At 40.2% G+C, this 16,635-nt stretch overlaps 1 protein-coding gene across 1 annotated transcript in view; it reads right to left on the reverse strand.

Annotated features, from left to right (window-relative positions):
- Window positions 1-272: 272 nt before the first annotated feature.
- The window catches only part of MCTP1 (multiple C2 and transmembrane domain containing 1), a gene marked incomplete at its 3' end in the record, with an annotated part of 281,417 nt that continues 265,054 nt past the window's right edge, over window positions 273-16,635 (reverse strand). The window contains exons 18-21 of the mRNA XM_082337413.1: window positions 8,421-8,530; window positions 5,116-5,225; window positions 1,457-1,554; window positions 273-344 (exon numbers count right to left, since the gene is read on the reverse strand). Coding sequence (XP_082193539.1) covers window positions 273-344; window positions 1,457-1,554; window positions 5,116-5,225; window positions 8,421-8,530 — 390 coding nt within the window. The remainder of the gene's footprint in view (window positions 345-1,456; window positions 1,555-5,115; window positions 5,226-8,420; window positions 8,531-16,635) is intronic.

Consider the following 16,635-nt stretch of genomic DNA (forward strand, 5'->3'; position numbering starts at 1 on the left):
ATTTTAGATTGATTCCTTTAATGTGTTATGCTGTTTCTAACAAGGCTTTGAAATGGCAAAAACCCTACTTGAAACCTTCGTCAAATATGTCTTTACAGTGTGAAGTAGATAGTCAATGAGAAATGCTTTTTTACAATATTTACAAAATCTCCCCATTAGATAAAAAGGCAAAATAAATAAAAAGCTTAGAGAAAGGAAATGCTGCTTAGGATGTAGGCTTTTTCTTTTATCTTTCCCCAGCAGATGCTAGTCTCCTCAACACGTGAAGTTGGCTAGCCAGGATTGTTTTTCTTCCTCTTGCTCGGGCTGTGACTGGGATCTTGTTTCAGTTCATGGTATTGCACCTGTTTAAACACAACATTCAGAAAGAAACCGGTCAGGTGGCGCTTGCTAGAAAAAGAAAGATTTCTATTTTTTTCCCGGGGCAAAAAAAGAAAGAAAAAGAAAACTATCCCCCTACAAACTACATGGAATCTGCAGCTGTGATTCAACAACAACAGAATGACAGATCTAAAGTAAGAAGGAGAAACAGCATTAGGAGAATCCTGCCAGGAAGTAAAAGAGTGTGCTGACATAAGCTTTAAGAAGGCTACTTTTTTCTTTTTCTCCATGAACTCTAACAGAAAATAAACAGTATCCTCTTTAATGAATTGGATGAATATTCTTTGCAATAACGCTTAAAAACTTGCTTATTTTCAAAGGCCTACTACTGAGGGGATCAGATTCAGAGTCGGTATGTGCACCCGTACCTCCTATCCTGAACTGAAACTGTTACCTAGAAATATGGAAAGTATATAATCTTTGTGATACTGGAAGTGATTTATGTGCCTGACATTATCTTAATGCTTGCACCTTCTCAAGAGATTGTGTACTGCATTACAAAAGCTTGTAATTCATAACCAGGTTATTTTTAAAGGAGTTTATGAGCACAGTTGAACTGTGGCCACAGCAAAAACTTTCACCCCAGGGAAGGAAAGGCTGAAGTGCTCTGAGTGCTGTCATGAGACACTGGGCAAAGCCGCCTGCTGCTGACTCTGTTTTGGTGCAGCTCCCTGCATCATTCGACCTTCCTGTTCCCTCTCTGCATGTCCTGACGGCCTCAGCTCCAGTGTTTCCTATGCAGTGCCTTATCCCGTCGGATTCACATGGTGCTGGATGCTGCTTAACACAAACTCCAGCACCCACTACCATTTCCCAAATACTTGTATTTTACTGATTGCTCCTAAGCATCCTCAAAGGCGCAAGCAAGGTATTAGCTACTTCCTCACTGCGAACAGTCTAGCAGGCTCCTTAAGATTCATGGACTATCACCAGCTTTAGTTTGCAATTTCTTTGTGCCAAAGAATATAAAGTTGAATCAAAATAACTGCTTTAAAATTTGTTTAAAAAACCCAGAAAATCATGATGCCACATATCAAATTAACTACCACATAGACACTTTAAAAAATATACACACCACTTGCACATCTGAAGGGACTCTGGATAGAAAGTCAAGTAGCTCATTGTTATCAATTGCATACGGACTTCGAAGCTTCTTTGTAAATTTATTGATGCCTGCAAAAGTGAAAGTTCAAATGTTACTATCATAATTTAAAAAAAAATACATTTTTGGCAAAGTTCTAAAAAAGATTTTAGGATCCATTTCAAAGTCTAACATTAGCACTGAATGAATGAACGAACTGTAAACTCAGGCTCTGTAAGTCACAATCTGCTGCTGTGGTTCCCTCTGCTTCAAAATGCAAAAGTTCTAGGGACGTTTTCAAATTCCTCCAATACTTTTCTTTTGAAACTAATCGAAACTGTGGTAACTGTGGTTATTATGTGGAGGTTGCAAAAAAGAGAGGAATAAAGTGTACTCCATTTCTGTGGCAGAGAAGATGAGCAGAAATGGGCTTAACTGCAGGACAGAAGATTCCAGTTAGACACAAGGAAAATCTTTCCAATGCTAAGGATGCTGAAGCATATGGGAAGTAGTGAAGTCTGCATCACATGAAGACTTTAGGATGAGTTTACACAAACCTCTGTCCAGGAATTACAGATACAGATGATCTGATGGCAGTGCAGAGAAAGGATGCAATGTCTGCCTTAGATATCACGATCTTAAAATGCCTACTAACAATTAGTGTTCAGAAGCACCAGGAAAATCCTCCCCAAACTAAGCAGAAAGCAGGCTTTTAAATTAGACTTGTTTTCTTAGCATTACATACCGGGTCAGATTCATACACTTTTCAAGGAGAACCTTGTGCGTGTGCTCTGGGAACACGTGTCTAAAACATGGGCAGGAATGGTACAAACCGCACAGACTCTCACGTGAGTGGGAGAAAGCCAGGAGAGCATTAGAAATGTGCTGTTCTGTGTAATTTATCAAGGCTGTATCAGAGATAAGATAATACAATTTATCTTCCACAAAGTCTTTGGTGCCCAGGCCTTTCAGAAAGCTTTAGCAAGGACATAAAGCTTTGGGACGGAGTGCGCAAGCTGCAGTCTTGATAACATCCACAGCCTCCCGCTGGATGAATTCTCCGTTCTGTGGTGTAGGGAGGAGGTGCTGCCATTCCTTTATCTGGTGATTGAACAGTGCGTGTTGAGAGAGTATCTGAGATTCAAACACTTTTGTTTAAGAAGATCCTTCGCATCAGCAAGTGACTGGAAAATTCAAGTTCCACCCCACTGTTCATTGCACGTGGCCACTGAACTACCCGTGGGTGGAATTCAGGAGTTGATATGGTCTCACCTTGTCACATCTGACAAAGGAAAGTACCAGTCACCCTGTGAAAGTAAATGCATGAATAAATCATGGTCAAGGCTCAAGAAAAGAAAAGAGCTGAACAGATGAGATGGCACAGTACAGGAGAAGTAAAATACAAAGGGATTAGCTCTTTTCCAAAAGCTTGAAAATTTTCTGATTAAAATAATTTTCTTTGTACTCTTTCCCACATAAACAGCTGCAGCTGTTACCAGGAGTCTGCACTCTAGCAAATGGGATTAGAGTGCAGAGGTGGTTCCTGCTCCACCATGGCTAACACACCACATGTTCAAGGACCAGTAGTCTCCATGGGGAGAAACACGGCCAGGAGGGAAACAACCGAGAATTTCTTGCCAGGGCAGGCTGAAAGAGGCAGTCCCTATGGATGCACAGAAGAAAGACAGCTATACAAAAGACCAGCCATAACATGGAGGAAATTTCATTTAAAAACCCCTGCCTTCCCAAAGAATGGAACAGGCAGATGCTGCTATAGACCAGCTCAAACTTTCCTACAGATGGAAGTCAGACACCAGAGGTCATTTGCTTTCAAGTGCAGGATGCACGAATGGGATCAAGAAATGTACATGCATGGGGGAGGCTAGAAACACACAATAATGGAGAAAACAGGCTTGTGTTTGGAATACTAAATTTTTTGAAGGGACAGCTGCTCAAAGCTACATGCAGCGTGACATGGCTCTGTGTGAACGCATTTCACCCCGAGGAGGTCTGGACTGCTGGAGCTGCAGCTATGCAGTACTTGTGTGGTCTCCCAGCACGACATAAGAGAAATAGGTCCCTAAAGAAGGGATCCCCAAAAACCCACTGAACAAGAAGCCACCTACACTGAAATGCAGGAGAAAAATGGGGAGCTGAAACCTCTAGTGAACAAAGGTGCTTGAAGTTGTATCTAGATAGACTAGATAACTTGGGGGCAGGGAGGGAAGAGATGAAGGGAAGGAGAGCAAGGTGCATTTACATTCATTTGTGCTTATGTTATCCATTCATGGCTGGGGAGGTGTGGGCTCCAGTCTGGGAGTCGAGGCCCTGCCTTACCTGAAACAGAGACATTTCTAGGGGAACGTGACCTCTCCTGGGGTATTGCAGGGGTATGTGTCAGGAGCTTTTCAAACAAACAACAGTGCTGACTATAGTTTTGTGGGTCTTGGAGGGGTATTATAATCTCAGGTTCTTGCATGAAATCAAGGGGATGCATGAAAGCAAGCATACAAGATGCCAGATCTGTCTGAAAAATGACAGGAAAAGGACATAGACCAAGTACTTCAAACTTCAGTATCAAGAGGCCTACCATCTTGTGTGCACTAGGAAGAATGAAATTTTGGGATCAAACTAAGAGTTTGGGTTGCACTCAAGTGACATAGAGTATGTGGGGAATAAGTGAAATTCTGAGACAGGAAAAGACGCTTGCTTCTTTTAGTTCCATAAAAAAAATTTTTGTTCAAATCCTCCATATTGTTTCTTCTCCGTTTTGTATATTCTGCTGCATTTATTTGTGAAGACTCTGTAAGAATATTACTAATACTGAGTGATATATAACAAATATATTCTTTGGAGTCAGTTCAATGATTTCAGGTTGTCTCTTGATTTCAGAAGTTTTTACAAAGGCATGATTGATTGTTATTCTTTTCTTCAGAAAGAAAATCTAGCTACATATTTAATTGAGACAGTGCTCTTCACAAGTCTGCACTACTGAATAAGGGTACAGCTCCTGGTGGTGTAAGATGTATAAAAATGTACAAATGAAAACTTGGAGCGTTATTTACAACAGATGTGGTAATGGTAGCTGTTTAAAATCAGTATAAAGAATAAATATAAGGACAAGTAGTGAGAGCTTGGATCAATCACGATTCCACCCCGCTACCTGCCCCCCGCCCCAGTTTCTGTTCATTATCAACCAGCCAAATACCACATATACCTTTCTGTCGGACTAAAGGTGACCCTTTAAACAAGTTTCTTTTTGCTATGTTTACATACACTTTCACAAGATAAAGTACTGCAGTAAAAAAGGCATATTGTCCTAAATGCACTATATAGATTGAAATGCCTCTGTTTGTGTATAAGTGGTGAAAATAAATCAGAGTAATATCTAGACAAAGCTACACTTTGATATATGAAGAATCCTCATGGCTACATGTTTATAGTATGATGAAGTCTAGAATGCCAGCCAAGAAAAATGCATTTTGCAGGTGGGCCTAAATCTTTACGCAGTTGTGATTTTTAACTAAGCTGTCTGTTTCCATCATGGGGCAGCTTCATGATCATAAATACAGAAAAGTACTGACAACGTAAGTCATCCCTTAAAAAACAGTTTTTTCTAAGTGGCACAGACAGTTATAAAAGGCTTTACTTACCCCAGACAAGGACAATGTATCTCAGTGGAATGAAATACAGGATGATGGTGAACACAGAGAGGGCAAAAATCGCCAGCCAGCTCAGGAATGGGACAGTCCAGTTGAATGTACTAAAAGAAAAATTAACAGAAGTCGGAACTCTGGTCACCTGACAGAGCCAACAAAAGAAAAACTAAGGGGCAGGACAGGGTGAGAAGTGCCAGTTTCCATTAGTGAGAACAAACTGAAACTACAAATGAATGCATGGTGCTGGACATCAGCATGAGCTTGGGCTTGGACTCACTCCCAGTGGAAATGAAAGGAGGTGCTGGCTTCACCCACTTGCATGCTGAATGGCACCTCTCCCTGGCCCAGCTGTGCCCACTTTCCAGAGGAAGCATTGCTCCACTTTTCAGAAATGTCAGTGCCCACCCTCAATTTCAGCATCAGGCAAAATACACACATTTCCTTTCTCCCCAGATGTACTCGCATAAGCAACTCAGATTCCCTTCTTCAATACCAGTGCAGAGGTAGGATATAAGAGTTAGAAGAGCACTGCTAAGGCTTTCTGTTTTTTTCTCCTCCCTGCTCTACCATAAGGACAGAGCAAGCAGTTAAAGGCTGAGCAGGGGTCTTCCCCTCTGCTTGACGTGCACTTGCACTCCCCAGCCAGGAACCCTTCTGTCTTGGGGGGTACATTCAGGAAAAGGCAAGTGTGTGGATATGCAAAGCTGGAAACTCACCCATGCACCTAAGAAGGAGAGGGTGAGGGAAAAGGAGGGGACAGAACAGTCAGTCCTGAAGAGAGGGATAATGCAACAGCAGTGGATGAAAGAAGGAAATAAAACCACCCTGGGTGGCAAAAAAAAAAAAAAAAGAAAGGGGGAGAAAAAGGATGGAAGGAGAAAAAAAAGGAGGCAATGGCATAAGATAAAAGTACATTGCAGGAAAATCAAAGAAAAACTTTATCATTCCAGATAAAATCCGATCAAATAAAGATTATTTCTTTATGGATAAAGGAAGAGAACTTCTGGGATCCCATCAGAGTTTCAGGACATCAGCTTTCCAAAAAAGCCCTGGATCAAGACATCCTTAATAAGGGTCCTAAACTCCACACTGTGATAAAAAACTGCTGATCACCTCATTTTGCAGAGGTTGAGGTGTGGGCAGAGAGGAAGTGAAAGCTAACAAGTCTTGAAACAGCCATGCTATGGCTCTCTAACCTCTGTGTGCAGGGAAGAGAGAAAGGCCAGATGGCCAATTTATATATATGTCCCATGGGAATGCTGGTTAAAGGGAGCTTGGCTTAATGGGATTCTTCCATGAAGGCATCACCATGTCAAAGGTGTTCCATGACATTTATCCAGAAGGAGAATGTGGCTTTGGCTCTTACTAGTCTGATGATACTCTTTAAAGTATTTCCACTAGCTACATGCCCAATCAGTGTGATTACATTATTTTGGCTTCTCTGGCTGAATAATTGCAATTATCTGAATTGCTAGCCATATTTTTCATAATGAGCTCTGGCTTCCTGTGTTTATTTGTCTTCTTTTCTCCCTGGCAATTTTGACATGTCTCCAGAGTGAACATTATGTTAGTGTCACTTGGTGTAGGATCACTCCCTTTCTCCTCAGGGGACACCTGCTCTTTTCCCCTCTTCTGCATGCATTTGGGATGAACAGAAGGTTGAGGGTCTGCTCATGTTCCTGTGACTCGGCTTTGTGCAATGGATCACAGACACGCCATGTGTGGGAACACTGGCTCCTCACTTAGCAAACCTCCTTATGTGCTGTGTTAGCACAGCATTCAGTACAGGTTTCCCATTTTAGTTTTAGGAACAAATTACAAAGATTTATAGGAAGATTTGGTCTCACTCAGTTTAGAAAATTCTGTTGCTCTCATCTGGTATATAATAGAACAAACCCTACTTCCAAAATGCACAATTAGAAAAACTTAATCATCAAGACAACTTCCATGAACAGCCTTTTGACAAAAGACTTCTTTCAGAGAGAGACTCATTCTGCTGGTCTGGAAAACTTGTGCAATACAATGTGCTTGAGCCTGCCTCTGCTGCTGTGAACATAGCCTGCCTGGAAGTGTCCCCATGGGAATGTTTCCCAGGCTCTCCCATGAGGGACTTTGCTCTTAAACGCATAAACGGCAACCTCTTCTTCATCCTGATTCTGATATGCTTGCCATTGTGGATAGATTTAAAAAAAAAAAAGGCAGAACAGCATGATAGATGATCCTCCTGTTTTCTGAAGGTTGACCTCCCGACCCAATGCATCAGTTTCCTAAAATTCACTTCCAAAAGTTGGTACTTATTTTGGGGCTGTACCCTTTGCACAGGCTACGGTCTCATAGGTGTCAAACACCAATGCACTGCGGATGGCACCAGCAGTGGATGAGACGGGTGCCTTATGCTCCTAGATCACACCCAGAACAAGGGAACACACAGCTTTAACTCTCCTGTAAGATGCGCTGTGTGTGTCAATGGAAGCTTTGCAGCAAAGCCTTTTGTGAAGGTTTTCTAACTCAGTGTGGCTCCTGGGTCATCTCTCTGCCTGCCCCTCTGCCCGCAGCGGAAAGGCAGCTGCGAAGGCACTGCTCCCACCCTCTCATCCAGTGAGGATGAGATGCTCTCAGTTTTCGGGGGCAGAAAGCCAAGTCAATCCTGTCCTGCTTTGCAGCTGATGGCTGGAAGATGTCTTTCTGGAACCTGTCTTATCTCAAATAATAAACCTTACACTGCTGTTCACTGCCCATGCTGAAAATACACCAAAGTTTCTGCAATAAATCTCAGAACCTCTCTTGCTTAAGGCCTGAATTTATTGGCAATTCTTATATACCATGCATTAGGTGTTACAAATTACATATGCTCTAGGAGGAAAAGTTTTGCTAACTCACATCAATACAACACTTCCAGCAACTGAACATATGTATATCCTTAAAATCTGAAACCCCTACTCAGCTCTACTTATTTCCTTTATCAAAGCTGTATTGTTTTATTATTACTTTTATATAACTACTGTTAGGCCTCACAACAAGATTCTCTTTCTGTTTTACTTCAAAGCCTTAGTTCTGACTTTTTTCCCCAATTAATATCTTTTTAAATTCCAAAATTAATATGACAGGATTTTCATTAACTGAGGGCCTCCACAAAGCAAAGTAAATATAGATGAGTTTCAACAACGGATCATCCAAAACTGGAGTCCTCCGCAAGAAAAAAAAAAAAAAAAAAAGAAAAGGTCTAATGCTTTGTACCACGTCTTGGAAAAAATATGAACAGTATCAGAGAGCAATCCAGCACCTGTGTCAGCACTTACTTCTTGATCCTTTCTCCAAAAGAAGCCACTTCATCAAGGATATTCTGGACACTGACACACACCTCCTGGATGGCATAAAGTCTATTCATAAATCCTTTTTTTTCACTGTCCTAAAGAAAAGAACAGGAGAGTCAAATAAAAGAATTTCTGACTGTAGGAAAAGGACCATGTGTCCATCAGTTAAGTTTCAAAAGTGCAGGTGTTACAAATTTATCTAAAAGTAATTGGGAAAACCTGGCAATCAGAAATTGTTTTCTTGTCCTTTAAGCAGTGCATATTGACAGTAAATATGTTTTAGTATGTATGCTGAGCACTACACAATTTTGTTTGTCATTGCATTAGTTTCTAAATATATATTTCAACAAGCCAGGTCTCTGGTTTATAAACATGTTGAAGGTGCCAAACTCTTATGTCATGTGCTCTCTCGAGTGATAAGAGTCAAAAGGTGGAATAAGGGCAGTTTGTCAAAATGCTGGTTCTTGCACTGATGTGGGCACCAGGAAGATAAACATTCTTTGTGGGAGGCACTGAGTGAGAAACCAGAGACACCTCAGCTCCTAAAGACACAATTCCCTCCGGCTTACAGGGCTCCACATGGGATTTCGCCCTCCCTGCTCCTTCAGACAACATTGGGCCAGACCACAAGGATGAAACAGAAAATGCCAAACAAAGTCATCTGGACATGACATGAAGATGTGCTGCTGTTCTGCTTAACTGGGACCATCAGAGGCATTTCATTTAGCTTGGAAAAGATACACTCATATTTAGCATTTTGTATCACACACCACTATTTTATACATAGTTTTATGTATCTATTTCACAAACAGCAACTCTGCCAGTCCTTTAACACATCCTCTGCGCTCCTTTTACTCTGCCATCCATTAGCACTGCAGCATTAGGACACCCCATACATCCACAGGACAGTCGGCGGCATCCGCCCCAGGCAAACCTGTGCACATCATTCAGCATACATGTTTAAGTTGTCAGATGTACCCATGCCCCCACCATATAACTTTCTGCTTGGCCAGTGAGCATGTGCTCTCTCTCTCTCATTTTTCCTTACTAACATTGAAGAGTCACTGTGCATGAAATATATGAGGGATGTAACTCTGACTGCTTTTACAATATGATTAGTGCAGCTCATGGCTCCAAAAGCATCTAAAATGCCAGCCACAGACAAAATGAAAGATGCAGGGGAAGTGTCGTTATAGAAAGTAATTTAATTACCTCCTTACCTACTCAGGTTTCTATACACTATTGGACTTCCATTCACAAAGCCATCAATTTATGGTAATGTAAAAGTCTAACCATAATTTCATCTTTGTTAAATTTATCAAGAGCCTTTGTGCCCCTAAAAATGTGGGTTTTTCTTCAAAAAAAGAGTAACCATTTGTCCCTCAAAAGCAGGAACCACCCTGATTAAGACGTTTTCTGGTGTCTTTGACAGATTTGCCATCAGTGAATGTTGTCCTTTCTGCCAACTTGAGCAGACTTTGCCTCCTAGAAGAACCGAACAAGGTGCTGCTCAGGTACATCAACGCACTCCATGGACCATTCCTCAACTAGGCTTCCTCCCGCTCTGACAACCTGTTCTTTTTTCCCCCAAAAGCTTTCTATCTCTAAACCCAGAGAGGCTGCAGCATCAAATCAACACAGAGCCAACAGCATTCTCAAAAAAATGCTGTTACATGGGCTTAAAATGAAGCATCATCATGGAAAAAAAAGTCAATTTCTCTTCATTTTTTCTGAGACTACACAGAAGTCAAAAGTTGATGTTCAACATTTCCAACAGATTGATGCCATATTACCCTATCTATCTAGTTTGAATTTGATTAGTTTTTCTCAAAATGAGAAATGGAAAGAAAAATACTTCAAGATTAGCAAAATACTTGATAAAAAAAGTTGTTCAAGATTTTGTCATCACAAACCACACAATACAACAATTTCTGTAACTGACTCCAAAGTCCAGCACCTAAGAAATTAGTATATGTTGCATTTAATTTTTCTTTTCTTCTCCTGATGCTTAATTAGCAGACAGCATATTGATTCACTTATTTTGTTGTCATTTTTGCTGTCTTAATAAACCAGATTGGATGAGGAAACATCACTTAACATTTAATCACCTGAAGTTACTTCAGTGACACTGGTTCTGCAACTATGTTGTCAAGATTTCTTGTGGAGACATTGAAAGTCTTTAGCTACAGAACACAGATTGTCTAAAAATAAACAATCATGAGAGAGAGAGAGAGAGAGAGAGAGAGAGAGAGAGATGGCAAAACTACTTCCAGTGACTGAATGTCATTTAAAAAACCAAACACTTCAGAGATAGCAAAACCACCGGTTTCTCAGGCAATGTGAAAGAGGTTATGTTCTCAGTCAAGAGTAACAATTATTTATATCACAAAGAAATATTTTTGTTTTTTTGAGGATGACAATAACCACAACCACCAATATCAACTACATCCAGTGCTGCACAGCAACACCAAGTCATTTGTGAAGTTATCTCCTTAGTATTTATTACATTCTTGAAGCCTTGGCAATGAGAGCTTTATTGCTCTCAGGTATACAGCTTCAGAAGAGGTGCACCATATATCCGGTGTGTTTCATTTGTCATCAGGAGAGAGACACCTGCTCTATTCCTTCATGTAAAACGCATACTTCCAATACTGGAGAAATGTGAAAATAATCTGTTTTCTCATACAGCAGAAGCGAACAATAAGCCATACAGGAATCACAGTTTTTTTCTGCTTTTCAAATACATATACACTTTGCCTCTTCAGTTTTGTTTAACAGATTCTGCCCTCTCTGTGACGTTATCTTGATTTATCATTAAGTTGTGTGAGAAAAGAATTATGTCACTGTAACAAAACCAGTACCCTTTGTGACATCCCCAGAACTCAAGTGTAATTATGTTCAGAGGTCCTGAGGCTGTTTATCTTTACAAATATTTTACAAGACAAACTTGTACCTTTTCTTGAAAACACATCTGTTTTAAATCATTCCCCTACCTCCCTCCCCTGCCCAAAACCCAAAAGACAGAAAAAGACAGAGAAAGAATCACTATTTCCACCCCCCTGCACCTTCTGAGCTTAAGACAATTTGTTGACATACTCTGAGGCAGGAATAGACAAAACAGCACAGGAAAGAGGAGGCAGTCAGAAGGATCAGGGTTCGGCTTTGCTTAAACTAATTCCACATGCCCCACAACTATTAGCTGTTTTTTATTTCCTGCTCCAAAGATTTGTGGAGAAAATAATCTGGGCTAGGGAAAAGCTGCACTTATTTTCTTCCAGCAAGATGCTGTGTTAGCAAATACAACATATGAGCCACCTTGAGTGAACCAAGGTTCTTAATAATCCATTTTTCAAACACTACTGGTATTTCCTTTCCAAAGAAAGATGGGCTGTGACTGGAATCAATTTCATCATTTGTATGGCTACAATTGCCAAGTTTCTGGAAATAATTGCCATTTAAATAGTAGATAAAATTTATTATCCAGAGCTAACAACAGCTTTATTACTATTTAATTTCCATTATTTGTTTGTTTGCAGTAGGCTTAAGGTATCTGAAAAGCAAGATGTTTGCTAGGGGATGGCTTTAAGCATGAACTGTGAAAGCAAAGTCAAATTGATGTTGATAGTCTGACTTGAATTTACAAAAGGGAATGAACCCAAAGTAAAGACTGAGACCATGTCCTCCTCCTCCTTCATAGCAATCTGTAGATTACAGACTGATATACTGCTTGGCCAATAATAATACTTCATTCTTGTATACTGGTTTTCAGCCATAACCATATTTTACATTTGGTGAAACCAAAGCAAAACAAAGTAAATGACTGGCTCTAGACTGTGTGGAACTAATTCACATGAAACCTTGAATACAACCCATGTTGTCGGAATCTCTCTATTCAGCGGACTATGCTTCCAATCCATGATAAAACAGAGTCATTTAGGAAAGGATTGTATGTCTAACTCCAAACCTTTCTCTTCTCTATGTTGAAGTGCATTTACAAAACAGACATTTCAAAAGACAGGGAAAGCAGGAGAAATAAATAAGCCAGACTCAAAAGTAAACTCTGATAAAGTGAATGGAATTAAGCCAGCAAAAAAAAAGAGCTTTAAGTGAAAGGAGACATTTTTAGTACAGAGAATAAAGATCTGAATATTTTATGGTGGATAACTGTCCTATTAATAACTGTGAAGTTGGAGAGAAAGGCACTGATCACAAAAACAAAAGGAGAGTTTCAAGAATAGAAGTAGATTTCGAAATTTTTAGGAGATGCTGTCTGGGAAAGAGAGGCTCCAGATGGATCTTCCAAAAATACCCCTTGTTGCCGAAGCTGGTATGATAGAGTACCTCTGTACAAATCAAAGGAACTGAGACAAAGGCAGACTAACTTGCGACAGGTACAGAGAGATGATATGAAGCCACCGAGAGCAAGAGTGTTCACCTGGTATGCTGTAAGTGCTTAGCCACCAGAAGACACATGCACTCTTCTTTGCTTGTGTCACGCTGGACTACCTGTGGCCACAAAAGCATAGCCCCACAGCTATCGGTGAGGAACCTCTCTAATCACCCTTCACCTTTAGTAACAGACTTGTAAATCCCTATTACTTGAATAGAAGAATACTACTTCCGTGAGGAAACACTGCAGATTATTTCAACTAATAATTCGTCTCCAAAGCAGAGCCCATCCATAGTCCCCGTGTTGTCTCCTGGCAGGAGTCTCAGCCACACGCAGGGCTTCAATGCCCTGGTAGACCTCCCTCTGGAGACTAATGAAGTAGACCCAGAAGTGTTGGTAGGAAATGCATTAGCCCTTTACTGACAGGATTCATTAGTACCTCCCAGGGAGGGCATGCAGACACCGACTGTTGAATACCATCCTATGGTCTGGCTGCTGCTCAAAAACCTGTCACTGGGGAATAATGGCCTCAGCAATTACCTCCCAGACTCTTAACCTCTGCTTTCTGGGAAGGTCACTAAGAAGAAGACAGTAAGCCAACACTATTCCAGCTTTGGAGGCATTTGATCTCCTGCAGGTCTTCTGTACCCCTATCACAGGGCTTCAGATCTGGTGATGGATACATGGGTAAGTCATTATTTTATCATTTGCTCAGGGAAATGGATAGAGGTCAGACAACCATGACGATATTGTTATCTTAAAGCTGACTGTGGAAGTGCGATCATGAGGTAAACCTGAATGGTCTACAGGACCTGGAAAGGTGCAGGGGGTGACCTGAAACTGGCCTCCTCCATTAAGTATATAATGAACTGAGAGGGTCAGGTTGTTTTAACCGCACTTCCCTCATGAAGGCTGCCACTTGTGGAGTACCATAACCATCTGGTCTTGCCACTTCTTAAATTGAAAACGTATGGGAAGACTCTTGAAGACATTAAAACCTTTCAGTGGGACCTTAATGACTTAGAAGTTTCCACGCTTCCAGTAAGCCAGCTCGTAACTCTTCACACTTTCATTTATTTTAAATAGTGACTGACAGTATGCCAGGCAGATAGGTACCAGTGTATGTTCTCCCCTTAGCATCAATAAAAGGGAAGGCCTGGCTGGTACTCATACTATCCTGAAAGGGAACAGTGGGAGCAGGCTTCCTCACAGTGCTGGCATAATTTCACATCGGACATCAAATCCCAGGTTTACGTAGATAACCAGAACTGAGCTTTTAAACTGTGGTATTCACTTTTGCCCATATTACCTGGCACCACACCTTCAGTGACCACATTTTTAAGACACTATCAGTTGTTTACAAATGCTCAATATGTCATCTCTAAAGTCTACTTGCTAATACGGGTTTTTACATGTGCATGGAGAATAGGTCTGAAAATAATTGCTCATGCTCAAATGGAAATCAGGTTGAAGATTTTAAAATATGGAGAAAACCACATAATTATTAGAAGAGTAGGGTTTTACAGAGAGAAATGGTATTTGTGGTCATGATTATTAAATAAAGAAGCAATAAAATGTTATTGTCTAGTAAACATTCCATATTTAAAACAGCAGAAAGTAGGCACAATAGAAACCATATAAACACGCGGACGAAAACACTGAAGATTCACTGTTTATGAAGACACCATGCCTGTGAGCATGAATATTACAACAATCTGTTCTTCCTCAAACATACACTGAGAGTTGATAAAAATCATTTTGAACCTTCTGTGACTTTTTGGCACTACCACCTATATAACGAATTAGACTTTTTCATGTGTAATGAACTGCTGCAGTGCTAGAACATAAATATAAAATCAGCAAAAAAAAAAAGTCAAGAGCTGCAGTAATAATTCTAGGGAAAAAGATGATATTGCAAGCTTTCTACAAAGTAGAGAAATAACACTTTAATGGAAATTCTTATGTAAATTCTTACTAAATGGAGAATTTTTTGCCACTGCTATTTGTTTTCTCTTTCTTCCTACTACATTCCACAGTATTGCCCAATGCTCTTTAAATCTGTTCCTTCCTGATCTCTCCTTCAGTGCACATTTTAATACTGTAAAGATAACACTCCGGATAAAACACAGAAATATGAATGCAAGAGACACAGTTAATGGACTGACATGCCATTTCACTGAAGGGTCATCTTAGTGGGGGGGGAACAAAAACTTAAATTTTCCTTGCATGATACCTTTTTGGCTAATGCTAAACCTTTATGAGGTGTTAATTTCAGAAATATTCTAAGGAATATATTACTTGAAAAGGGTGGAAGCTTGTTTGTTCATGGTGATACGTTCAGGGGCAAAAAGTCAACAATGCCAAATAATGCTGTGCCTTTCTTGACATTATTTTGGAAGGAAACTTAAAGCAGTAAGGCATCTTTGGGTTAAGTATTGAGGTGACGAGAACCCACCAGGTGCATTTGCTTTATGTTCAACTTTGAAAAACCTGAAATTTTTCTCTCGGCTGCCTCTTTTTCTCCCCTTCACCCTGTTCTACTATATTTAAACAAGGGAAGAGAGAGTTTCTTACTTTATGCAAGACAGAACTATACTGGACCTTGACAGTGATCTCATTAATATTCCTCTTGTATCCTGTCACATCGATGTCATCCAACAGAGGCTAACACAGAAATCCTGGTGTATTGTCCAGCAGTTGTTTGCAATAGCTAATTTTGCTAGAATACAGTCCTCAGGTTCTACCAACGAACAAACTTTGACCATGATTTTATAGTTGGATTTGTAAATTCCAGCGGTTCTAACAGCATTTACCCTCTACACTGAATGCAAAACTGCAATTAACAATGTATTTATTAATGCAACTCTTCAAGTTCGGTGATACAAATGTTAGGGATGGCAAACTTAAAAGTTAAATCTCAAAGCTCTAATAATCTTAAAAAAGTAAGCGAAGAGCCTGCTAGTTCTATTGGAAAGAGTTATTTTAAATAAGAACAGCCCTGCTACGCAAAAGCCTGGAAGGGTGGTAGGGTGAAAACAAGTCATATCAGCTAGTATAAAAATTCTGCGTTCAGGTGGGGGTGAGAGAAACAGACGGAGAAACCAGAAAGGGAATGCTAAAGGATTGCTGTTAGTGAAACACCTGAATTTTTGAGATGCTTATCTAAATCATACCCACACATTTTTGTTGTCCACTTGTTACCAACAAGAGCCTCATCAAAATAATATAGTGCCCTGTTTTGAAAGTTTAAAATAACCTGAAAATTTATCTTTCAATAAATGCCTATACAGCTGTCACTGATTGATATGAAAGGAAGATTATGGAGTTGTGCTGGAGTTACAGTCATTTAAAATTTCAGTTGCAGTTCTGAAATACATTGGCTTGAATGTAGCAGAGGTAAAAGTTAATTTGATGTTTTAGTGTACGTATTTAGAACATAATTCTCCTTGAAAAGATTATGATAATGATAAACATGCTCTTGGGCAGAGGATAAAGACTAACTATTCAAGATCACCTCCATACCAAGCTAGGACACTATCTCTTCACCAAAGTCTGCATTTAGATTTACTTTGCTGTTTCTGGAAGTTTCCCAGTCCTGTGTTGACAGGATATTATGATCTTATAATTCTTATGTAAGTCGTTCACCTAAACAAACAGAGATAATGACTTTACACTAATTTATTGGCCAGACCTGGCAAACCTAAGACATAGCAGTTGTAACTGCTGCTGCTGCCAAAAGACCTGCATCTCCAATGCAGGACTACAGAGGGTAACCTCAAGGTTGTCCCCACCACTGTATGAACTGCCACT

The sequence above is a fragment of the Platalea leucorodia genome, assembly GCF_965183815.1.
Source record: "Platalea leucorodia genome assembly, chromosome: Z".
Classification (NCBI taxonomy): domain Eukaryota; kingdom Metazoa; phylum Chordata; class Aves; order Pelecaniformes; family Threskiornithidae; genus Platalea; species Platalea leucorodia.